The sequence below is a fragment of the Lynx canadensis genome, chromosome A1 (assembly GCF_007474595.2).
Source record: "Lynx canadensis isolate LIC74 chromosome A1, mLynCan4.pri.v2, whole genome shotgun sequence".
Lineage (NCBI taxonomy): Eukaryota > Metazoa > Chordata > Mammalia > Carnivora > Felidae > Lynx > Lynx canadensis.
The window spans coordinates 90,422,340-90,449,520 of NC_044303.2; the positions used below are offsets into that span (position 1 = coordinate 90,422,340).

Genomic DNA, 27,181 nt, shown 5'->3' on the forward strand with positions numbered 1-27,181 from the left:
TCCCTGTTTTCCCCCTCCACCAGTCCCTGGCAACCACCCTTCTACTTTCTGTCTCTGAATTCGACTGCTCTAGGAATCTCAAAGAAGTGGAACCATACAGTATTTCATTTTGCGACTGACTTGTTTCACTTAGCATGATGTCCTCAAGGTCCATCCATGTTGTAGCATGAGTCAGAATTCTGTTAAAGGGTCTTAACCTGAGGAGTGAGATAACCAGATTTTTTTGAATTAACATTTTCGCTGTAACACACACAGAAAAATACGCAATCGTAAGTCTGCAGCTTGGTGAATTACCGTAGTGCACACACTGATATAACCCCAAACCTCGTCAAGAAAGTGAGTATAACCAGCTTCACAGAGTTCTCCAGAAGCCCCCTTTCAGTCACTCACCTCCTCCCTCCCTCCCCAGATTTTGAACACCACAGATTATGCCTGTTTAACTTTGTGTACCTAGATCATGGTACAATTTTTGTGTATTCTTAAAAAAATTGTTTTTTAATGTTTATTTATTTTAGAGACAGAACAGTAGCAGAGGAGGGGCAGAGAGAACTGGAGACAGAATCTGAAGCAGGCTGCAGGCTCTGAGCTGTCAGCACAGAGCCCAATGCGGGGCTCGAACCCACAAACCACGAGATCATGACCTGAGCCAAAGTCGGACATTTAACTGACTGAGCCACCCAGGCGCCCCTCTCCTTGTATATTCTTGTGACTAGTTTCTTTTGCTCACATCACTGATTTGTGAGGTGAACTCATGTTGCTCTGTGTAGCAGTTTTGTCAGTGACCCAGTACATGAATATATCATGGTTTATCCATTCTGTTGATGGACACCAGGTTGCCTGCTTTGTGGCTGTTACAATTACTGCTGACATAAACACCTCCTACAAGTCTGGTTACACATGTAGCATTTTACTGGGTGTGCTTAGGAAGGGAATTACTACCTCCTGCTCAGTTTTCTTTCAGGCCCCGTTTGCCTAAGACAATGCTTTCTCCAAAAATCTGTTCCTCCTCCAACGTTTGCTGTTTGAGTGAACAGCACCACCTTCTACCCAGTGTTATGCCAGAAACTCAGACATCTTCTTTAGACCCCCAGCCACCATACGTAATTACTTACCAACTCTTGTTGATCCAGATTCTTAAACATCTCTAAAATGTGTCCATGTCTCCCCACATCAACTGTAACCTATTCTAGTTTCTCATCTAGACTATGGCTTCCTAACATGCTTCCCTGTGTGCACAATTACCTGCTCTAACCTGTTCCCTATAGTATGGGAGCACAGACTTTCTTGGTTGTGCATATACAGGTACCCCCAATATATGTTTTATACTTATGAATGTTGTACCACATTCTTGATGTTCTTTGGCATACTATCTTAAGGCCCAGCACTTGGCCTTCATTAGGCCACCCGCTGTAATAAATCTGTATTTCTAATAGTCTTCAGGTTAATTTCTAACTTTTTGGCTTTCTCTTACAAATCTGATTAGTTGGGTTTTGGAGTTGGGGGGGGTGTTTTTTGGTGTGTGTGTTTTTGGGTTTTTTGGGGGGTGGCTTTTTTTTTTTTTTTTTTTTTTTTTTTTTTTGCCCTTTCAGTGTGGCTAAAAAAAGCTTGTACACCAGTAGAAATGTCAGTTCTGCCCATTGGCTTACTTTGCAGTTTTTTTTTTTTAAAGGCATTTGTGTTATTTGATGAGGGATGATTTATTTAAAAGTAGATGGTCTCATCTGTAAATCCACAGAATGCAGCTATTTGACAATACTGTGAAAGCAAACACACATGTGAGGGGAGTCACGGCTATCCTGTTTTCATTTGTGGGATCCTACTCAGGACACCTTTGGTACCATAGGAGACACACAGCATCTGGACATGGATTGAGAAAAGCAGCCAGTGTTAATCCATAAGGAAACATCGTAAAGCTTAATTTCTTATTCCCTATAACAGGATGATTTTCTTTTGTTAACTCAAGTAAACTTAGGTCAGTAGATACAAGATCAGTACACATACAAAAAAGTAAATTGTGCTTCTCTATGCCAGGAACAATCAATTAGAAAATAATTTTTAAAAAATAGTATTTAAAATGGCATTGGCATTGAAAACTATAAAACATTGTCACAAGAAACTAAAAATCTAAATAAGTAGAAAGACATCCCATATTCATGGATCCAAAGACTTAATATTGTTCATATGGCAATACTCCCCAAATGACCTACAGGTTCAACATAACCCTAAGAAAATACCAGGGGGATTTTTGCAGAGATTGACAAGCTGATTCCAAAATTCATGTGGACCCTGACTAGTCAACACAGTCTTGAAAAAGAACAAGATTAAAAGGATCACATTTCCTGATTTCAAAACCTAACTACAATACAGTGTAGTACTGGCATAGACCTACAGATTAGTGGAATAGAAGTGAGATCAATTGATTGTTTGCAAAGATGCCAAGACAATTCAGTGGGTGAAAAGAATAGTCTTTTCAACAAAAGGTACTGAGAAGACTGACTAGCCAATAGGACTGACAGGGAGAGAAAGGGAGCCAAAGAAATGTCCATTATCTTATAAGTTAAGTGGTTAGCTACCACTGACACTGCTGAGGAGAATGTTATGCCCAGGGCTGGAAAATTTCCTTTGCATTTGATGTAAAGCAAAGTGACCAGAAATTTGGAAGAAAGCAACTATATTATTGTGGGTTTTTTTTTTAAGTTTATTTATTTTAAGAGAGGGAAAGAGTACACACGTGAGGGAGGAACAGAGAGAGAGGGAGAGAGAGAATCCCAAGCAGGTTTCGTCCTGCCAGTGCCGATATGGGGCTCGAACCCACGAACCATGGGATCATGAGCCAAAATCAAGAGTCGGATGCTTAGCCAGCTGAGCCACCCAGGCACCCTACAACTATATCATTTTTAAGTTTGCAAATCCTAGGGCAAAGAAAGCTGGGTAATTACATCTTAATGGGATGGAAGTTTTCTTGAAGAAACCAGCATGCATGCACAAGATATATTAAACAGCAGGTTTACTGAAATGAAATGGAAGTATGTAACAGAGAAACCTGTCTTAAGAATCAGCATATTTGCTTTCTGACAGTCTCCGCACCCATTTTCAATGTCCTTTAGCCTTACTGGGATGGTCTTATTCTCAGGTTGTTCTCCTTAATAGAGGAAACAAAAGCAAAAAGGTTTTGAAAATGTTTTCATCCATTATTTTGTTGACCCTGAGCAGTAGACATACTTCTTTTGTTTCTGTCATTATTTGCAATCTTTAACTCTGGACTTTTTAATTTTTGAAGATAATTTTCTGAGTCTGTACTGTCATCCTACATTTGCCTTTACAGCCCTTGTGTGAGCCTTTCTTAAACTTTATCTTGTGCATTCTTGCTGGTGTCTTCATTTTCTTTCTCATCAGGATGATTTGTAATTACCCAGCTATCTTTGCCCTGGGTTTTACAAACTCTGTGATAATGGGTTGCTTTCTTTCTAATTACTAGTCCCTTCACGTAATGGGTGTGTGTTAGGTTCTGGGTAGCAGTTTCCCCTGGTTCTCCCTAGCCATTATCGTGTTGGAGATGGAATGAATGCTAAGGCAGATCATGAACTTGTCAGATACTAATTTTAGCGGAACAAGATCTCTGCAGTTCTTTGGGTCGTTGGCACCCGTTTGGCCAGTTGATGTAGGTATATTGCCCCCATCAGAGTTTCTTTCCTGTCTCTTAGACACATTCTTGAGTTCTCTTCAGTTGGATTTCCCTATAGGACATCTGTTATCTTGATATAAAATAATCTGCTTCTCCTTTTTGTCCCCCTCTGAATAATAAATAGTTCCTTAGTAAAATATACTTTTCTATTGTTATGGGCCAGTCTCAGGACCCACTTCAACAAGGCTCATTGATTAGTTGTTATTTAAGGTGAACTTTAAAGATTTTTCTTATTACTTGTATTTATTTATGGACATCTCAGATTATGAAAACTTTAAATCTCCTGTTCCCATTTGTTTTCTCATGTGAGTAGTCTCCCACAATAGGCTTTTGTTTGTTCTTTTTTTCTCTGATTGTCCTCCATAGGGACTGTATGATTTTTTTTCATGTTTCCTACCTCCTTCCTCAGCAGTTAGCTGTTATAGTCCATCATTTATTTTTTTTCTATAGGGATGAGTCATTTCTTTTAACTCACATACCATTTATTCCAAGGTTAACAGAATCACACAACTAACACCTGTCAAATGTAAGGAATGGTGGGAAACTGTATGGATGAAACTTGCATAAAACAAGGACCCTAAGATGAAATGTTTTTGCTATAGGAGTTCTTTATATATCTTGCATATTAGCCCCTTATCAGATATTTTCTCCCATTCGAAAGGTTGCTTTTTCATTTTGTTGATGATGTTCCTAGCTGTGCAGCAGCTTTTTAATTGGATGTAGTCCCACTTGTGTATGTTTGCTTTTGTCGCCTTTACTTTTGTTGTCAGATCCAAAAACTCATTGCCAAACTGATATCAAGGAAATTACTGCCTGTGTTTTGTTCTAGTTTTATGGTTTCAGGTCGTATGTTCCAATCTTCAATCCATTTTGAGTTGCTTTTTGTGTTTGGTATAAGATAGAGTCCAGTTTCATTCTTTCGCAAGTCATTATCCAGTTTTCCCAGCACTGTTTATCGAAGACACTGGCCCTCCCCTGTTGAACATTACAGGCTCCTTTGTTGTAAATTAATTGACCATGTATGTGTGGATTTCCGGGCTCTCTACTCGTTTCTGTTGATCTGTGTGTCTACTTTTATGCCAATACTATGCAGTTTTTATTAGTACAACTTTATAATATAGTTTGAAATTAGGAAGCATCATACTTATAGCTTTATTTGTCTTTCTCAAGATTGCTTTGGCTATTCATGGCCTTTTATGGTTCCATGCAAATTTTAGGGTTAATTCTATTTTTGTGAAAAATGCCCTTAGAATTTTGATGGAGATTGCACTGAATCTGTAGATTGCACTGAATCTGTAGATTGCTTTGGTTACTATGGACATTTTAATGGTATTCTTCCACTCAGAATATCTTTCCATTTATTTGTTTCTTCTTTAGTTTCTTTTATCCATGTCTTATTAATTTCCAGCATATGGGTCTTTCACCTCCTTGGTTAAATTTATTCTTAGGTATTTCATTCTTTTTGATGCAATTGTGAATGGTATTGTTTTCTTAATTTCTCTTTCTAATAATTCATTATTAGCGTATAGAAACACCACAGATTTATCTGCGTTGATTTTGTATACTGTGACTTTACTGAATTTGTGCATTAGTTGTAATAATTTTTTTGGTGGACTCTCCAGGGTTTTCTATATATAATGTCATGAGACCATATTACTTCTGGCTTTCAGATTTGGATGCCTCTTATTTTTTTCTTGTGTAGTTGCTCTGGCTAGGAGTCCTAGTACTATATTGTGAATAAAAGCAGTGAGAGTGGACATCCCCATCTTATTTCTGATCTTAAGGGAAAAGCTTTAGGCTTTTCGTTGTTGAATATGATAGTAGCTATGGGCTTGTCATATATGGCCTTCATTATGTTGAAGTACATTCCCTCTATACCAATTTTGTTGAGACTTTTTATCATAGATGTTGAATTTTGTCAAATGCTTATTCTGCATCTATTGAGATGATTATATGATCCTCCATTTCATTAATGTGGGGCATCACACTGAGTTGTGGAGGTGGAACCATTATTGTATCCCTGGAATAAATCCCACTTGATCATGACATGTGTTCCTTTTAATGTATTGTTGAATCCATCATTCCTAAGTTTGAAATTATCTTCCAGATAGTCCAGTCTTTGTTAACATTGCCATTGTGTCTGATGGCACAATACTAGAAGTATTGTACCAGAAGAAGGAAGCAATAAATAAAGCAAAAAAGGGGTGCTCCCACATTCTTTACTTTTCTGCCCAAGGATTAATAATGCCTTCCAGTGTTGCTAGCTTTCAGTTATAAGATGAATAAGTTCTGGGGATCTTATGCACAGCATGGTGACCATACCTAATAATACTATGGTGAATACTTGATATTTGCTGAAAAGTAGATCTTAAGTGTTTTCACCAAACACAAAAAAATTAAAAGTAACTATATGAGGTGATGGATATATGAATTAGCTTGATTGTGGTAATTATTTCTCAGTGTATAGGTATATCAGATCATCATGTTGTACACTTTAAATATATATAGATTTTACTTACTATATCTCAGTAAAGCTGAGGGGGAAATAATGCCTTCGGATACTCCCCAGCCCTTGATGGTGTTCTTCCATCTCTCTGTGCCTCAGCAGTGTTGAGGTATAGTCAGTGGCTTTGCTCAGCCTTGGTGGGCTTTTTGGTGGCAGCCAAGAAAACTTAACACTCCATTTCATTTTGTCTCTTAATTGCCATTTCCTTGTTTGTCAACGGGGATTTCAGCCTGTGTGTTTAGCTAAATGATGATGCTGTTAGGAATTCCTGGGAAGATCACATTTGAGGGGGGAAGATAATGAGTTTGAGATACTCAGTATTCATGGAGAAATGTCTAGCAAGCCATTCAAAATGACAGAATAAAGCATAAGAGAGAGGTTAGATTTGGACGGTATCCGTGTACACGTGATGGTTGAAGCCATGGGAGTGGATGATATTGCCCGCTGAGAAAAGAGGGCCTAGGGCTGATTCTTGGTGAAACACCTCCAGCTAAGAGACTAGCAGTGGAAAAATGAGAAAGAGTAGGCAGCGAGGTAAGAGGAAAGTGTGATGGATAGGAGTAAAAAAAGAGAGCCTCGAAAAGACTTGTGCTCAATACTATAATGCTTCTGTGAAATGGGGAGTGACGTAGAGTAAATAGTTTACATGTCTTTTATACTGTAGTACCACATCTGTGTGAAGATCTACCCGCAATTTTTAGTTATTTCGATTTGTAGCATCTCTCTTCCTTGAAGTATTTGTTGTATCAGTTGTAATAGAAATTATTTTTGAATATAACTTTGCAGGTAAAGTGATTTGTATTAGCCATCATTTAAAATTACTCCTAAGATGCTTTTTATTATGTCATGGAGAACATCCAGCAGATATATTTAAGTTGTGAGGATGTGAAAAATAATCAAAATCCATTTGAGATATACAGTAACTAAGTATAGAAGACAAACGATAATGGATAGCTATTGACAATTAAACTTGCTGACAGTTCAACTATGTATGACCCTTCTTGCAATGTTGATTGATATATCCAGCACTCTAGGTGTACAGAAGATAGCTCGTTGTTGCCTTCTTCTTATGACTTGTTGTAAAAATTTGTTTCTTTAGAGTAAATATAACCAAAGTAAAACTTGCCAATTAGAAGAAAAATAAGAAACACATTTATTTTATTTTTTAAAGATACTAGATTTGAAAGTAAAAAGTAGACACAATAACAGTTGAGAACCTATACAATTAAAAATTTTTTTAGCTCCTCAACATAAGAAGCAGAAGACAATGGAATAATATCTTCAAAGTGCTGAGAGAAAAGTAACTATCTAGAAATTTTTACTAATTAAACTGTCATTCAAAAATGGGATCATATGAAAGATGTTTTCAGATCTTAAAAGACAGGTTTACTTGAAAACCTGACTTTATCTTTAACAGATCCTCAATAAAAGAATATCAAAAGGATGTGTTCTTACTATTCTAATAAGGAAGAAGGAAATGAAACACACAAGGAATAAGTGAGATGTGAGGAGGACTGTGATGGTTAATTTTAAGTGTTACTTTACTGGGCCACAGGGATGCCCAGATAATTTGGTCAAACATTCTGGGTGTTTCTATGAGGGTGTTTTTAGATGAGATTAATTAACATTTAAGTTGGTAGACTGAATAAAGCAGATCAAAGCAGATTTGACGCCCTCCAGTGTGGGTGGGCCTCATCCAATCAGTTGAAGGCCTGAATGAAACAAAAGGGTTTATTTTCCTTCCAGTAAGAGAGGATTCCTCTTGCCTGACTACTTTCAAATTGGGGACTTGGCTTTTTCCTGCCTTTGGACTCAAACCGAAACATTACCTCTCCCTGGGTCTCAAGCTGCTTGACTTTGAACTGGAACCACATCATCACATCCACTCTCTAGCTTGCTGACTTACCCCGCAGATCTTAGAGGACTTGTCAGCCTCCATAATCACATGAGCTAATTCCTTATAATAAATCTCTTTACAAACACACACACATATCTTACTGGTCTGTTTCTCTGGAGATCCCAAACTAACATAAAGGCTGACAAGTATCTGTAGGTAACATTTAATAAGCATTGACTGTATGAAACATTAAATATTAGGGATGGGATAATTAAAGCAAGGTAGAATTGGATGCTGGGTAATTACTCATAAGATGAAATGGGGTGGTTGGAGCTGCATTCTGTAGTAGGTTGAATGGTGGCCTCCCAGAAGAGTTGTCCATGCCCCCGAACCTGTGAGTGTAGAAACCTTTTTTGGAAAAATTACATTTGCAGATGTAGTTAAATTAAGATCTTGAGATGAGAACATCCTGCATCACCCAAGTGGGCCTTAAGTCCAACAATAAGTATCTTTAGGGACAGAAATGAAGACACCATCACAGTAGAAAAGGCCATGTGAAGACAGGCAGAGATTGGAATAATGCGGCTACAAGCCAGAGTCACCCAGGGTCACCAGAAGCTGGGAGAGGCAAGGAAGGTTCTCCGCTAAAGCCCTTGCAGGGAACATGATCCTGCCAGAACCCTGATTTCAGACTTCTGTCCTTCACAACTGTGCGAGAAAAAATTTCTGCTGTGTAAGTCACCAATTTTGTAGGACTTGGTTGTGGTAGCCCTATGAAATTGTTATTCAGGAAGAAAATAGAGATATTGGTTAAATATAAACTCTTTATCAGGTGTACAAGTTAACATTTTAAGAGTGACCTCTAAAAAGTAGAACTTGAGGGGGGCACCTGGGTGGCTCAGTTGGTTAATTGTCCGACTCTTGATTTTGGTTCAGGTCACGATCTCAGGATTCCTGGGTTCAAGCCCCATGTCGGGCTCTGTGCAGACAGTGCAGAGCCTGCTTGGGATTCTATCTCTGTCTCTTCCACCCTCCCTCTCCCTCCCCGTTTCTCTCTTTCTCTGTTAAAAATAAACAAAATTTTTTTAAAAAATAAAAAGCAAAACTTGAATATATAAATGGAGGAAAAGAGGAGGAGCAGAGAAAACATGATCAGTGCATTCAGAAGTAGAGGGGAAAGTATAAAAAAAACTTAGGAATAACAGGATAAATGAGAACAAAGTAAAGTAATAGAAATGGATCCAAGTATATCATATATGTAATATGAATTCACTAAACTTGGCAGCTGAGACTCCTTTTGCAGCCTAGTGAAAAAGAAAACCTTAGGCTGCTTCTCAGAATAGTGGTAAGTGCAAAAGTAAGTAGGATTAAAGGAAACCAAGTCTCCTGAAACAGTACCGGTATTCAAAATATTTGTGTGTCCTTATGATCATATTAAGTAACGGATCTAGTGTTGGGTCTGATCATTTTGATTACTATGTTGGGTCTACTAAGTTTAATCTCTACTATGTTTTTGCCATATCTGAAGTAACTAATGTAATTGCTGTTAGTTACAGTTAACAGATGTTTTCTTGTCTACATTCATAGATGAAGAAAACGCTAGATTTCATTCCAAGTGTAGCAAAAATAAAGATGATTTTCCTTCATTCGCATTCCATCAGCCTTTTGCATTCTGCCCACGTGGATCCTTGTCAAGAATCCTTGCTCGACATGTTAGTCTTCCAACAAAGTTCTCCTTTCCCAGATGGCTACCACATCCCTTGAGTGAGGGAAAGTGACAAAGGACTGACCTCCTGGCTGCCTCCCTGTGGCAAAGGACTTTCCCAGGGAAGCCTTCTCCTTAGGTTCAGACTTCTTCTTGGTGGGCTTGAGTAGCCAGGCGTGGATCCTGGTGAACTAAGAGAGCCCCTCAGCAGGGATAAAGCCCCAATCTCAACCACTGCTGCTTGACATACACAAGAAGTGTGAATGCTTCAACCAACAAATGCCTGCTTACACTGCATACAAATAGTGTTCTGTGTCAGAACTGGAAGCTCAAATCTAGGGCCACTTTGAGGGATTCAACATATAACAGTGTTAGGAGGCATCTTGTTCCTTTTGATCCCTCCCCTTTGCCATCTTAGCTTTAACTTGGTCCTAAGATTGTTCCCTCTTTGTCATAAAATGACTGCCAGCAACAGCTAGAGCCATGTTTCCTTATTCACATCCCATGGGAAACAGAGAAAAGGCCTCTCCTCAAATGTAGTTAAGTTCTTCACTTCTCTGTGGCTCATCTTAGACTGCGTGTCAACTTCCCTCCCCCTGGAGCTGGAGCCCAGGTAGATGTTACTGAAAGCATATGGCTCGGTTAGAGGTGATCTGTAGATGCTCCAGTTAAAAAAGGTTTCTGTTTTTGTTTGGGGGGGGGGGCAACTAACAGAATGTACTTTGGACCCCAGGACGATCCCATGGTCCTGCCTGGAAGTGAGGCAGAGTAACCTGGAAACAAACAAATCAGACAGTGACAGACTGTCCACCTGCCTACAGAGACTCCCTCCCGCGTCTCCCTCCATGGGAGCCAGTGGAGACCTTCAAGAATGCCTATTAGCTCATTTTTTTAAGTTTTTTTTATTTTGAGAGAGAGAGAGAGAGAGAGAGAGAGAGAGAGAGAGAGAACACAGAAGCAGGGGAGGGGCAGAGAAAAAAGGAGAGCGAGAATCCCAAGCAGGCTCCATGCTGTCAGTGCAAAGCCCGACACAGGGCTCAAACTCAGGAACCTCGAGATCATGACCTGAGCCGATGTCAAGAATCAGACAGTTAACCCACTGAGCCACACACGTGCCCCACACACGTCTGTTAAATGCTCATTAAATTCGAGACCAGTTTCTGCTCGGAATGGGAGGGGAATAGATCCCTTCCCTGTGTATAATTTTCCATATTTCTCTCCTGATTCTTAGCATGCTGTTGGCCTGATTTAGTTTATATGCTGGAAACTGTGAATTTATATAAGTAAAAAGTGAAAAATAGTTTCTCAGGAAAGGGCTGATTAGCAGAAGATGTTAGTAAACATCCTTGTTCCAGTAAGAAAAAAGTGTACCATCAGTGTAGAAAGAACCTCTAGCCCTTGCGGGGGAGAGGGGGGTCCTAGACCTACATCCAAGTGGTCTGAGTGCTCAGGAGTGTCCACGCTGCAGGTGCAGGTGTAGGGAGAGGAGTGAGGAAAGAAGACCAGGAAGGAAGGCTGTGAAAGAGGAGGAGGAGGGCCCTGAGAGCCAGGGCAGGAGAGCGCTCAGCTGAGCTAGATGTTACTGAGAGTCTGTTTGGAGGAGGGCACAGTGTCCCAAGATAGCAGTGCTGAGGTTATTGGTACCTTTCAGGGCACTTTCATGGAGTGGCTGGATGAAATGTGATGAGGAATGAGTAGACACTGAGGAGGTGGGAACAGCAGGACAGGCAGCTCTTGACAGCAGTGGCAGCAAATGGGGGTCTTTCAAGAGGTCTGTTTTCTTCTTTATTTTTAAAATGGAAGGGACCAACCAGCAGGTGTAATTGAGAAGAAAAAGAAAACAGGGAATAATCATTAATGTAAGGCTCCTGAGAAATCAAGAAAGTCTAGGGTCCAGATAATTTTTCCCGGCCATTGTGATAACACATCCTACCAGAAAAGAAAAACACTAACAGAACCGCAAGGGGGTGGGGGGAGGGGATAAGAAAATTAGAGTGGATGCAAGGTTTAGAGAAAACACTGAAACGTACAAGTGAGTTAACAGGAAACTAAGACAAAAGGAAAAGCAAAACATTTCAACAAGACCAAACAACCACTGAAGATCAGTAATGAAAAGATGCTGGATTTAAGTGGAAGTATAGAAATCATAAGAAAATAAGTTATATCCATGGAAGTGGATGAAGGAATGGAAGCGAGACACTTAAATCCAGTAGCTGAACATTAAAAGTTGAGAAACCGGAAGCACAAAGAATTACATGTTATTCTTTGAATCATAAAATTAGAATTTAACAGGGGGAAATAAGGAAAGACAGGGTAAGAAGTGGGAAATCTGAAGATTAAAGAGATTATAATCTAATGTGGAAATAGGAAACAACCAGAACATACCTGGCCATGGAAACATCTGTATCTAGGGTAACTAATTAGGCTGATTTTTATTTTTACTTCTTTTGCAGGAAGCAGCTGATTGAACAAGACACCAGTCAGAACACATGAAACTGCGGTCCCTGGCACAAACTTGTTCTTTGTATCAGTTCTTGCTCAATCTCCCTTTGTCGTTCCTCCATTTCTGCCTTCACCTAGGAGGGAAAATGTCTGCTCTGTGCCAGACATACTAGAGGAGATGCTAAATCTCATCCTGTAGGAGATACTCAGGATAAACAGCCAGCCACTGGTACAGTAGGATATATGTCCTCTTGGGATGCCATGGAAACACAAATAAAGCACCCAACTCAGCCTTAGGAGGCCGGGAGGCGGTTCCGGAGGAGGAACTTCAGCAGAATCCTGAGGTTAGGAGGTCGTCAGCAAGGAAGTGGTGGGATTGGCATTTCAGACAGAGGAAACCAGACACGCAGGCTCTGAGAGCATGAAGCACACCGGGGTAACTGTGCTGTGCACCCTCCGTCACGTGCCCCAGCCCCGCCTGACTCTTAACCACAGCAGCAGGTTGGTGGTCATCAGGCTTGGGAGGAAGCATTACCCCCACACCATAACGTGATGACCACTCTGTCCTAGATGGGGTGTTTGCATTTTCAGTAAACAAGGTCTTACTGAATCAAATGAACCAGGCTTCCTGGGGAAGAGAGATTTTATTTGTTTATTTATTTATTTATTTACTTACTTATTCACAGAACCCTTTAAATATTTACGTACTCTGTGCCAGAATATTCTTCCTCTTTTCCTGTTTCAGACAGGGTCCTCTTTTCAGAATATCTGAGGTTTGCATAGTATGGTCACTTCAGTTATGTATCATCTTGCTTGATTTTTGGGAGAGTTCAGAAGAAGGGCTTATGTCTTTTCTGTTCTTATGCCGGTCACTCCTGCACCCCTTGTTTCTGCTTAGCAGTTTTCCAGGTTTCCATTCAGGCTCCAACTCCCTCGAAACCTTTACCGTCATGTTGCTCTTTTCCTTTCCTGGGTTTCTAAGCACCTTCATGCTGCTACTTTATACTACCAACCAGTATTGTTGATATTTCTGTGCCAGGCATGCCTTCCCGGTACCTTTAGAGGTTCCTGTAAATTCAAGACTAAAGTGTTTGGTTCTGTCACATTTCTCTTTGGTACTTAACTATGTTGCTGAGCATTAAAGTTATTGTTCGTTGAGGTGAGGATTCCATGCTTGTTCCTGTCAATAATTATTTGGTTTTTGTGAAGGAATAAAGAAAAGTCTCATTATTGTTTCTGGATGCAACAGGAAAGATCATACAAAAAAAAAAAAAACCTGTAATATAACATTTCTTCTGTAATATAACATTTTTTCAGGTTTATTGAAGTATGACTGACAAAATCGTAAGATACTGTAATACTGTATTTTGTATTCTCTGTAATTTCACATTTTCATGATACCTTCCTAAAAGTTTTTCCTGACACGATAACTAATAAATGCAAAGAAGTCAGAGATGAAGTCGTCTTGTAAATTTGGCAGTTTTAAAAAAAAAGAAAGAAAATGATTTTGAATTTGTGCAAATTGCTATTGATAAATTTTAATGGTGCCTAATTGCATAGATATTTTATGCCATACTATGTCTTCACTTAATAAATTGCTTCAAGTATAAACAACAACTGGTATTAAATTGTGAAGCAGGGGCACTTAACCAGTTAGTCCTCAGTCCTGGGAAGATGTTCTAGAGCTGTTAACATTTTCACTGTTGAAGTTATTTTGTAATTACAAGAAGGAATAAATAGATAAAATAAGCATGCTACAGTATTAAGTGATTATGAAAACCTCTTAACCTTCTTCTTCTGAATAATGAAAACTCCTTCCTTGAACAGGAACTTGAATATTTAATTCTTGCTTATTGTTGCATATTCTTGCTGATGTAAATGTTTTCAGAGCCTTTTATGGATGATGGTTTGGGTGAATTTAGAGAACAAGGACATTCTTTTGCTCATACAGTCTGTGTTGGACTTTGTTTGGATTGTGAAGTTGTTGGTAGAATCTCTTCTTAGTGAGGATTCCTTAAGAGAATTTTAAAGTTCTCCTTCAGTATGTTTGCTAGATTTTGCTTTGTGGCTGCACCCTTTCCTCTGTCTTTTCAGCCTTGGAAATGGTGACTGTTATTGAAATGCTGATTTTTTTTTTTTTTTTTTGAGAGAGCAGGAGAGGGGCAGAGGGAGAGGGAGAAGGGAGAAGGGAGAGAGAGAGAGAGAGAGAGAGAGAGAATGAATCCCAATCAGGCTCCATGCTCAGCAAAGATCCCAAGGTGGGGCTTTATACCACAACCCTGGGATCATGACCTGAGCCAAGAGTCAGATGCCCAACCACCAGTTGAGCCACCTAGGTGCCCCGAAGTGCTAATCTTCTAAGCAGACAGTGACACTGTCAGCACAAAGGGGAGAGAGAATGAGACTTGGGAACAGGAGCTGTTATGAGCCAGGGATGTGGGGCAGACATGTGCTGCTAAGCTGTTTGGATTTCACACACATTGGCACAGAAAATCCCCATGGCACCAAACTGGTGGAACACTAGGACCAGATAGGATGACGCCCATAAAACTAAAGGAATTTTTTCAGTACTTAAGAATAGAGGAATTAGTATAGCCTTTTTCACATACATAACTCTTGTGAGACTAAAATTTTATTTTATTTTTTTGTGAGATTAAAATTTTTTAACTCAATCTTTGTAAATAAGTAAAAGTTGAAGAAGAGGGGCGCCTGGGTGGCTCAGTCGGTTAGGCGTCTGGCTTCGGCTCACGTCGTGATCTCGCAGTTTGTGAGTACGAGCCCCGCGTCGGGCTCTGTGCTGACAGTTCAGAGCCGGGAGCCTGCTTCGGATTCTGTGTCTCCCTCTCTCTCTGCCCCTCCCCCGCTCATGCTCTGTCTCTCTGTCTCTCAAAAATAACATTAAAAAAAAAAAAGTTGAAGATGAGATCATTGAACCTGGGACAGTTGCTCAGCTAGTAAGTAAGCTGATCTAGAATGTGGACCCCACATCTTGCTGATTTCACGACCATCTTGTGTCTTCCTTATTCCACTGTGAATACGTGTACAATCATAGGGAAGATGGGATAAGCCACAGAAAAGTGAATATTTTGCTGAAGACGGGAATACAGATCTTTTTAGCTATTCCTGATTCTGCACTTCCTTCCAGGGTTTGTGCAGCAGCATGTCTTGAAGCATTATAAATGAAACACTTAAAACCAGGTCTGTTATTGCTCTCTATTTGGATATAGTGTTGGAAGTTATCCCAAGACAGTGAGGTTATCATGGTTATCATAACACATAGCCTAAATGCTTGTGTTTTAAGGCCACATCCTTATCTGGGAAACAGATACCACTGTGGGTAAACAGTCTGTTTCAGGATTTCAGAGTTTCACGATGCCTTGACTGTGCCTTTCAATAGTTAACTACTAAAATTGTGATACAGGCTCTTTTGCATACACTTAATTTGAGAAAGGACTAAAGTTTCTGAGTACAGAAATTGTCTAAGCAGAAGGGTGGTAGTTGTCAACGATATATATCATGACATCATGAAATCATTGATCTCTCACTGTATTAGGACACCTTTGGTAGCAAGTACACTTTCACTGCGATCCTTCACCATGATAATAAGAGACTTTCAGGAAAGATATTCTGTAAACAGGAATGATAGGTGTACCATTTCTCTGAAGTTAGTGACACCTCTACATTTTACAGCTCAGTGTAAATGTTTCATTTCTTTTGCTAACTAGTGTGCTTCTGGGGTGTAGAAAGCAAATATTTCCCCACTGTGTCATCTTTTCATACAGTTTATTACTGGTTAATACTGAGTTAATAGTTTTATTACTTATTTGTTTTTAGTGTTACCCTTTTGTCATCTCCCCGCCAGCCAGTGCAATACTGATAGTGACTGACTCCAAGAGGCCTAGGGCCTGCCATCCTCTGGCACTGCGTGTGGTGGTCTGCAAACTTTACCTTTGTGACTTCTTTCCCCTCTCTGGACCACTCTTCCCTTTCACTGTAACCTATTAGAAATGTGAGGATGGGTAGTGGGAAAAGCAGCCAGGGGTGGCTTCTTAAGATTTGCAAAGGGTGGCAGAGCTCTGATGACCAAATTGTGGAGCTCAGCCTGACACGTTCCAGTGTACTTCCAGGTATCTGAAACAAACTCTCCCCCCAAATCCACAACAATGGCCATGTAATTATAATTAATTAGTCCCAAGTAGTCTTGGTGTCTTCATGTATCTTGTTGGATGGGTGGAGGTAGTAAAATTAATACAGTAAAACCTTGGTTTGCGAGCATAATTCGTTCTGGAAATGTGCTTGTAGTCCAAAGCACTTGCATATCAAAGCGAATTTCCCCATAAGAAATCATGGAAACTCAGATGATTTGCTCCACAACCTAAAAATACTCATATAAAAATTATTGCAGTGTTGTAATATAATGCAAAATAATAAAGAAAATACAAAGTATAAAGAAAAATACATAAATTAACCTGCATTTACCTTTGAAAACCTTCGTGGCTGGTGTGAGGGAGATGAGAGAGGAGGGTTTATTATGTAGGGTGACTTTCACTATCACTCACGGAATCAGTGCTATCTGTTGGCTCAATGGAATCTTTTTCTGCATGGGAGCCATTGTATATGCTTGCACGGATGCTGACTACAAGTACAGTATTAATAAACTCTTGTCATGTACTGTATTTAATCTAACTGGCAATAAGGCAGCAGAGGAAAGGGTCTATATTTGCAGGCAGCCTGACCTAGAATGAAGCAAAGCATTCCTAAGCTTGCTCTTGTATGGAAAAGCAAAGGACTGTCCATAGGTACTTTCTTTGAAGTGACAAAAAATACACTAGGGCCAGTTGTGGGCACCTTCTAACATTCTGAAAAATCACTGATATTTGCCAAACACTGTGGCCTGAGACTAAGCATCCGAGCATGGGAGACCATCACCCACAATCCCTCAGTCAGAGCGAGAGCGAGAAAGAGAGAGAGAGAGAGAGAGAGAGAGAGAAGAACCAATGGCTCAGGTGTGATCATGTGATATTCAGTGTCATGTACTACTCGTTGTGCAAGACATCACCCATTTATCCAGTTAAAATTTATTAGAAATGTTTGCTCATCTTGTGGAACACTCACAGAACAACTTACAATCCAAGGTTTTACTGTATATATATCTTAGTATGGAATTGTAATTTTTACCAGTAAATGTAGAGGAATAATCTATTCTAGTTTCTAGTTTCATATTATTTTCAAATACAAGCCAAAACTTACTTTTTCTAATTTCCTTAGACACTTATTAAGAAATTTGTTCAAACATGCTTGAATTTTCAACAAGACCACTTGGTAACTGAAACAAAGTTCAGTTTGGCCTCATTTACCTCAAGCAAAATCAGTCCCTCTCTCTCTGCAGTGTGGAGGTGGTGTGGGGGGAGAGGGTGTAGGGGAGGGGGTGTGGAGTGAAGAGTAGATGTGACGAAAGCAGAATTCAGGGTAGATTAGTCACCTTGGTGTTGGGATTTCTGTGTTTGCTTTTTCTTCCTCCTCTCTTCACCAGCCTACCCTGGGCATTATCAGTCTTTTTTACCTTTGTCAGTCTCTGAAGTTACACAGAATTTTTCAGGGTTTTAATTTGCACCATGGTTAACATCTCAATGGTGCATCTCTCTCCATGTACAGATACGGATGCAGGTTCATTGTATTGTCCTTCATGGCTATATTCATAGCTCTGTTGACAGTGAGCTGCTTAAAGTGCCTTGGGTATCCAGAAGATTTGGGGGAACAGTTGAGCACTTTGATAAAGATCAATTTTATTTATCCTTACTTGAGAAAAAAATTAATGGTTTTTTTTTTTTTTTCCTTTTCTGTTTAGTTGCTGATCATCTGGGCTGTGATCCTCAAACACGGTTCTTTGTCCCTCCTAATATCAAACAGTGGATTGCCTTGCTGCAGAGGGGAAATTGCACATTTAAAGAGAAAATATCACGGGCTGCTTTCCACAATGCAGTGGCCGTGGTCATCTACAATAATAAATCCAAAGAGGAGCCTGTTACCATGACTCATCCAGGTAAACAAAACCAGGGGGGGTGTGAGTTTTGTTTTTCCTTCTAGATATTAGTGCGTTGTGGGTAAGCATTCTACCACTGCTGAATCCACATCATTTACAACATCATTCTATGGTTATATTCATTTTTTTATGTTCATTTTTGGTATTATTGTTTGTTTATTGAGATGCATGTCTTTTTCCTTCAGTTGAATCCTTTTCTTAAATAATGACAACAGAGTCTGTAAAACTTGCACTTACTACGTAACTGGTTGTGACTAAATTCTTAGTCATTTTACATTTCTACATTCCACTTGATAACTTTGAAAAATAACATGTATTCTATTCAGAATCACTTGTCCAGGTTATGTCATGGACTCCCAAGGATTACCTCTTCGAGAAGGATGTTTTTTATCTTATCAGGATAAATGTTGAGACTGATTCAGCGATTAGCATTACTACAGTAGAAACGGTGTTTCTTCATGTCTAATGTAACTGCTTTAATAACAGTAGTTGCAATTTATTGAGCACTTACTATACATATGCCAGGCAGTGGACTATAAGCTTTGGGGGGCGGGGGGATGTTTTATAATAGACTTTATTCTTTATAGCAGTTTTGTGTTCCCAGCAAAATTGAGTGGAAAGTACAGAGATTTCCCACACAGCCCCACACGTAAAGAGCCTCCCCCACTATCAACACCCCAGCCAGAGCAGTACATTCATTACAGTCAGTGAGCCTGCATTGACTTATTATAATCACCCACAGTTCCTAGTTTACTTTGGGGGTCATTTCGGCTGTTCTCCATTCTGTGGGTTTGGACACATATGACATGAATCCATCATTATGGTATCATACAGAGTATTTTCACTTCCCTAAAGATCCTCTGTGCTCTCCCTATTCATCCTTCCCCCCATCCTCCTACTTCCCCACCCCTGGAAACCACTGTTTTTTGTGGGGTTTTTTTGTTTTTTTTTTTTTTTTTTACTATTTCCATAGTTTTGCCTTTCCAGAATGTCTTATAGTTGGAATTATACAGTGCATAGCCTTTGCAGACTGGCTTCACTTAGTATTATACATTTAGGTTTCCTCCATGTCTTTTCATGGCTTGATAGTGCATTTTTTGAGTGCTAAATAACATTCCGTTTTCTTTTCTTTATACTTTTTTGTTTAATGGTTTATTTCTGAGAGAGAGACAGAGACAGAGAGCGAGCAGGGGAGGAGCAGAGAGAGAGGGAAACAGAATCCGAAGCAGGCTCCGGGCTCCAAGCTGTCAGCACAGAGCTGAACCCATGAACTATTGAGACCATGACCTGAGCCAAAGTCGGACGCTTAACTGACTGAGCCACCCAGGCACCCCAATAATATTGCATTTTCTAGATATACCACAGTTTATCTCTTCACCTCCTGAAGAACATCTTGGTTACTTCCAAGTTTTGGCAGTTATGAATTAAGCTGGTATAAACATTTGTGTGCAGATTTTGTGTGAGCCTAAGTTTTCACATCCTTTGGGTAGATAGTAAAGAGTATGATTGCTGAGCTGTATAGTAGAAGCATGTTTCATTTTATAAACCGCCAAACCATCTTCCCCAGTGGCTGTACCATTTTGCGCTCCCACCAGCAGTAAATGAGAGCTCCTGCTGTTCCACATCGTTGCCAGCATTTGGTGCAACCAGTGCTCTGGATTTTTGCCATTCTAATAAGTTGTTTTAATTTGTGTTTCCCTGCTGACATATTATATGGAGCTTTTTAATACATATTTTCTTAGTCCTCACCATAACTGCATGGTGCAGGTACTCTCCCATCTTACACATCAAGAGAATTGGCAACAGGAGGGAGACTGAGCATAGGTCCGCCAGTGGTCTCTGATCTCTTAAAGTTGAAACCTAGATGAAGTTGAGTTCTGTATTCATAAGTATTTTAATTTTTTTTTTTTTATTTTTGAGAGAGAGAAAGAGAGAGAGAAAATGAATGAGTGGGGGAGGGGCAGAGAGAGAGGGAGACACAGAATGTGAAGCAGGCTCCAGGCTGTCAGCACAGAGCCTGACATGAGGCTCGAACTCACGGACCATGAGATCATGAGATCATGAGATCATGACCTGAGCCAAAGTCGGATGCTCAACCAACTGAGCCACTGAGGCGCCACTGTGTTGATAAGTATTTTAAAGGTAAATGACTTATTTAAAGAATTAACTTTTAATCATATAATCATGTAATCAATTTTAGACCATTACCTTTCAAAGGCGTCCTCATCCTCACTGAGAGTCACCTTTTGTGTGTATTTTGATACAGTAATGAGATGGATTTAAATTTCATTCTGTGATTTTTCTTCCTTTCAGGTTAAACCTTTTAGGACTGTATTTTTTGTAGTTGCAAAACTGACACATGCTCACTGCAGAAAAACTGAAATTGTAGGAAAGCATAAGTAATGAAATCGCAAGAATGAGTGATTTTCACTCTCCAGAGATCTCTGGAGACCTGTAACTTTTAATTTCTTCAGGGAAACCAAAAGGAGATTAAGGGCCAGTCTTATTCAGCTGGCCATCTGTGTGGGATCTCTGGACTAGAGACAGTGGCTTTTCTGCTCTGGGCCTCAAAGCAGGTGCCAGTTTGTTCTCCTTGGCTGTTTCAGAGTCAAGAAAAACTATTTGAAATTTTGGACCTGATCATTCCATACTGACTTCTTCTTACTGAAAACATGGAGAAAAATGGAGAGGGAGAAACTCATCTGAGCAAAATATATTTTTCTTTTCTGGTGATGTTATTTTACATATGCAAAACTGCAGAGAAGTAGCTAGAACAAGTCTTTCTCAAATATGAGATCTGAGGATTATAAGAGAGGAAATTGATACCCTTTTTTATTTTTTAAATGATTTTTGTTTTAAAAAGGAAGGAAGCCTGTATAAATTAGCACAGATTTCCATCTGTGTTCCCTTGAAACGTAAGTTAATTCATCTATGTTCGTAGATGACCCATGGCAGAAAAAAGGTAAATGGTAAAATAAATTTAGGAAAATGCTTGAAATGTAGTCTACTTGTAGTGGCTCCTGGTAGACATTCTGAGGCCTCTGAGGAGTGTTAGAGTTAAGAACTTGTTCTACCTAGATTAATCTGTGATTTCCCAAACTTACTTAACCAGGTAATCCTTTTATTACAGCTTAGGGTATCATAGCACAGGTAGGGAAATTTAGGGCTAGAGTTTGTGGATATATTCTTAGGAAATGGAACCTTGATGAGGCAAATGGAATAAAAGTAGATGTATGAGCAGTAAGAAATGGCTTCATGTTCTAATTAGACACCTAAAAAATCAGAGTAAGGTGGGAAAGTAAATTGGTACAATACTTCAGAGAGAAATTTGGCATTACGTGATATTGCTAAAGAATGCATATATTGTGATACAGTAATTTCATGCCTATATACATACTCTAGAGTATTTTTCAGTACTTCAGTGTACGATAGACCACCTGGGCATTTCGTTAAAATGCAAATTCTGATTCAGCATATCTGGGGTACAGCCTGACATTCTGTATTTTTAACAAATTTCCAGGTGATGCTAATGCCTCTAGTCCACAGATCTTGCTTTGAGAAACAAGGAAGTGAAAACAGGAAACCTAGGTTTTAGTCCCAAATTTCCCACTGACTTGCTCCGTGACATAGGACAAGTTGCTTCCTGTCTGGGAAGGCCTCTTGTGACTCTAAACCTAGATTCTATGAAAGGCCATGCATCCCCAGTGTGAAGGATAACCACTGTTTATCCTTCTTAGGAGATCTCCCACTTTCTACCTCCAGCCGTGTGGGAGCCAGTGGGAGATTTCACATAGTTACACAAACATTCACAGTCCCTCTCTGTCATCCTCTTGTTACTCTGGATATGTGCATGGGAAACAAACAAGAGTATTCATAGCAGCATTGTAACAGCAAAGTACTGGAAACACCCAGATGTCCATCACAGGAGAACAGAGTGATTATGGCATATTTGTATAGCAGTTAACTGTCAGTGAATTAAAGCCACATGTATTTATATGTATAAATGCCCAAAACACAATAATGAGCAAAAAAGAGTAAGTTGTAGAATATGTACAAATAGCATTTGAATGTTAAAAAAATGCAAGATAGCAGTTGCCATATACGCATGTATATAGGTATGAAATAGCAAAAACACACATTAGATTAGCAAATACCAAATTTGGGGATCATGGTTCTTTCTGGAGAGGGAAATGTAAGTAGGATCAGGGAGAATAATGAGGTTCAGACATATCTGTAATGTGTCACTTCTTAAGCTGAGGGTTGAGTACAGAGATATTCATTGTATTCTCTATAATTTTTTGGTTTTTGAAATATGTCACAATAAAATTCCTAAGAAAGAAAAGCTCTATAAAGGATCAAAAGGTAAATAGAAGGGTGGCATTTCTGGCTGTGACCAAGTGAGGAGATCAGCAAATTTTCTTAAAAGAAAGCAAGTATACAACTGAACAGAACTGACAGAAGCATCCACTTCAGTGTTCTGGAAATCAGCCAGAGGCATACAACGATCTGAGGCACGTTTATGTTTTGAAAAACTGCCAAACTTTGGGTAAGAACAATGGGAAGCTGTGGTGTTTGGCCAGGGGCTGCTTCCCACACTCCCCAGGCTATGCTGCATGGAGTTTCTGCCAGAGTGGAGCGAGTGGCAAGGTCTGATAGCTTGCTCTGCAGGGACGGAAAGGTGGGTGATACACATGCCTGACCTGTTGTCCTTGGAAGTGACTTTGTGGGGACAGGGAGATAGAGAAAGGCCAGTGTCTGTCTCTCCCAGCCCAAGGTTGTACCCAGCTGTGTTCTTGCCTGAGACCATACGCTCCGTGGTGACCACTGAGCTGGAGCTGTTTACACTCCTGGATGACCCTGAGACTATGATGTGCACACACATAGGAGACTCAGAAAGGACCTATAGAAGTAACCCAGGCAGGATTGGAAGTGGCCAGAACTTTGAACTTTCTCTCCTGACAACCAGATCCATTAGCAGATGACAGAAGCCTGACTAATTTGAGATGTTTGAGTACCACCTGTGTCCAGGAACTGGCTGACAGCTAGTTTCTATGAGACACAGTGGCAGTCCTTAGGAAGCTAGTCTAGAGAAGAAGGAAGAAAAGAATATTGAAAAAATATGAAACTGAGCAGAGACATCAGTGGCTGTGCACCAGAGAGGAAGTATATTTCACAGGTGTGGCCCAGTAACGTTACTAAACAAAATGAGCAAACGACAACAGCAACCTTAAAGGTAAAAAAAGATCAGAATTCAGAGTTGCAACAGTATATTGTCTGAAATGTCTTGTTTCATAATGTTAGCATAAAGATGACAGGCTGTGCAAAAAAGCATGAAACTGCAGTTCATTCTCAGAAAGAGTCTGCATAACCTGCCTCTGTGTTCCCAGGTGTGAACTTAGTAGATGCAGACCTCAAAGGGATTAATGTTAAGTATGCTCAAAGAAGTAAAGGAAAACATGATAACAGTGAATGGCACCAATGAGCCAATGCATAGAGACTCTCCATAAAGGATGTAAAACTTACCAAAAAGAGCCACGTAGAAATCATGGAATTGAAGAGTATGATTTTGGAAATGAAAAACATCACTTGAGGACTTGAGCAGCAGATTCAAAATAGCAGAAGAAAGAATCCGTGAGCTTGAAGATAGAGCAATAGAGATTATCCACTCTGAAGAACAAGTTGTAAAAAAAATTTTGAAGAAAATGAACAGAAGCTCAAAGGCCTGTGGGAGGAGGAGGAGAGGAGAGAAAGTGGCAGGAAGAAATATTTCAAGAATTAATAACTGAAAACTTTCCAAATACGATGTTTTGTAGAAATTGTTAAGAGAGTCCTCAAATTCAGAGTCCTTAGGGTAGCCCAGATAATTTTGAAGAACAACCACGATGTTGAAAGGCTTCATGCTACTTGATTTAAAAACTTCAGTAATCATAGGGCATTGCGGCATTGGTGTAAAGGATAGGCATTTAGACCAATGGATCTGAATTGAAAGTCTAGAAGTAAAATCCTTCTTTTATACTCCCTTGCTTTTCAGCAAAGGTGCCATGACATTTTGGTAGGGAAGAGATAGTCTTTTCAGCAGGTGGTGCCAGAACAGTTGTTTGCCAGATGCAAAAGACAAAAAGGAACTAAGACCTTTACCTTATACTGTATAAAAGTTATCTCACAATAGATATTAGACAAAATGTAAGAAGTAAAACTATATACACTTGTACAAGAAATCATAGGAGAAAGTCTTTGTGATTTGGGACAGAAAGTTCTTACTCAAAAAGCACTATCCATAAAAGACAAAAACAGTGTTAGTCATCAGAAGTAAAATACCTTGTTATTCAGAAGACACCATGAAGAAAATGAAAAGACAAGCCGCAAACTGGGAGAAAAGATTTCTGACTCATAGATCTGATAAATGATTGGTATATGAAGAACTCATAAATTGATAACAAGACAACCTAATTTTACAACAGGCAAAGGATTTAATGATTAACCATTTCATTATTAGAAAACAATTTCATTATTAGAAAACAATCAAAACAACAAACAACAATGAGATGTTATTTCATACCTCTAGAATGACTATAATAAAAAAAGTCAGATATTACCACGTTTTATTGAGGATGTGGGTAAACTGAAACCCTCATGTATTGTTGGTAAGAATGTGAAATAGTACAATCAGTTTGGAAGACAGTTTGTCAGGGTTTTTTTTTTTTTAAGTTAAGCATAAATTTACCATATGACTCTGCAGTCCTGCTCCCAGGAATCTACCCAAGAGAAAAGAAAACAATGAAATATCCACACAAAAACTTGTACGTGAATACTCATTGCGTTATTTACAATAGCTAAAATAGAGGAAACAATGCGAATGTTCATCAGCTGGTGAGTAGAGAAGCAAAACATGGCATATGCATAGAACAGAATACAGTTCAGCGATTAAATGGAATTAACTACAGATACCTGCAACAACAATAAGTCTCAAAAGCATTATGCCACATGAAATGCATGTATTACGCATATAGCGTGATTTCATTTACGTGAAATGTCTAGAAAAGTCACAAAGAGACAGAAGCTGCACAGGTCAGTGGGTGTGTGGGTTGGGGGCTGGGTGTGAAGATTAACCATTTGGGCATGAGGGAACTTTTGGGGATAATAGAAATATACTAGAACTAAGTTGTGGTGGTGGTTGCACACCCCCATAAATTTACTAAAACCATCGAATTTACACTTTACAAAAAGTGGATGTGATGGCATGTAAGTTATACTTCATTCAGCTGTTGTTCAAAAGTTCAGGGGTGCCTGGCTGGCTCAGTCAGCAGAGCGTGTGACTCTTGATCTCAGGGTCATGAGTTTGAGCCCCACATTGGGTGTAGACATTTAAAAAAAAAAGTGTAATGCAGGCTAAAGTTCAGAAGCAACACAAAGATTCTTAAACTGGAAGTTTTCTTTGAGTTGTATGCCCTTACGTATTCTTACTTTGAGAAACTTATAGCAAGTATTCATGAGGTGATCTCTTGTGACTTTGGTTCTCATTTTAAGTATTTAGGGTAGGACATTAAAGAGCATATAAGGATAGAATGATATTAAAATGCAAGCAATTAAAATGTGAAAATAAAGACAGTCACTTTGCTTGAGTAGAGACATGCTAAGTGCCTGTGTGTTTGAGACAGAAAGATTAACTCTCAAGTCATGACCTAAACACAGAGGTTAGTTATATATTTTTAGAGTTAGGAAGTCTTTATTGCAACCGAACTGCTCTAGATTGGTGTAGTTTATTTAATCTGAAAAGTTACATAGATTATTTAAATGAAAGCATGTTTGTATTTAAAAGCAGTGGAAGTAAATCCATTCATTGAAAAGATTTCTGAAAAACAATTTTAATTTTTACTTTAAAAAAAATGTTAATTTTTGAGAAAGAGAAAGCACATGCTTGAGCCAAGGGAGGGACAGGGAGAGAGGGGGGCGGGGAGACAGGATCCAAAGTGGGCTCTAAATTGGCAGCACAAAGGCCAATTTGGGGCTTGAACTCAGGAACCGTGACATCATGACCTGAGGGGATCAGACGCTTGACTAAGCCACCCAGGCGGCTCCTAATTTTGACTTTCAATTAGAGAAAATTTAAAATGCCATTTTGTGCAAACAAGCTCATTATGGAGTGTGAAAGGGTTTGGGATGTTTCTCGATAAGAGTTTTTGCCCTTTCTTCTATGAGCCCCTAGGCTTTTGTTCTGTCTTCTGTTTTCCAAACAGAATTCACTCTTGGTTTCAGTCTCTTCTCCAGTGGTGGTGCATTTGTTAACATATTCATCACCTCATAAAAACACTGTGGGCTATTTTGTCTTACAGATCTCTGTTTCTGTAGGAATCCCACTCTTTTATTCATCTTTCAGAATCATATTTAAGGGTGTGTCACTGACCTGTAATTTGCCATGGCATTCTCCTCATCTTTTTAGTTACAAAAACAAAATCCTATAAAATAATGAAAAGAGTTTGGCATTGATGGTCACAAGATTGGAATTGGTGTCCTAGACCCACTGACGACTGGCTTTGGGGCTCTAGATAAACCATTGGCTTCGTTTGTAAAACAGTGAGAGCACCTGCCTAATCACTTAACAGGATGATTGTGAATTTATTGCGATAACGAATTTGTTAAATTGTGCCGTTTTTGTTATTCTTTATTCTTGGGCCTTGAGTGAGCACTATCTCTTTTGTAATTATGAAATCAATATGTTTCTCTAAGACTTGTACTTATTTTTTTTAATTTCTGAGTATACTTTTCTTCATTCTTCTGGTCTTAGTATAAAATAATTAATCAACAAGTATTAAATTACATTTGTTCTGTGCCAAGCATTCTGTGATGGACACTGTAGGGATCTACAGAAGAAGTATATGCAAGTAAGTACATGCTCTTAAGGAACATTTACTCCAACAGAGAGACAAACATGCAGGAAATAATTGGGACCCACTGAGTGCTGA

General features: G+C 39.3%; 1 protein-coding gene across 1 annotated transcript in view; it reads left to right on the forward strand.

The window, feature by feature from the left end:
* The window catches only part of RNF130 (ring finger protein 130), a 108,107-nt gene that overhangs the window by 14,580 nt on the left and 66,346 nt on the right, over nucleotides 1-27,181 (forward strand). Inside the window, exon 2 of the mRNA XM_030316008.1 lies at nucleotides 18,024-18,218. Within this exon, the coding sequence (XP_030171868.1) occupies nucleotides 18,024-18,218 (195 nt within the window). The remainder of the gene's footprint in view (nucleotides 1-18,023; nucleotides 18,219-27,181) is intronic.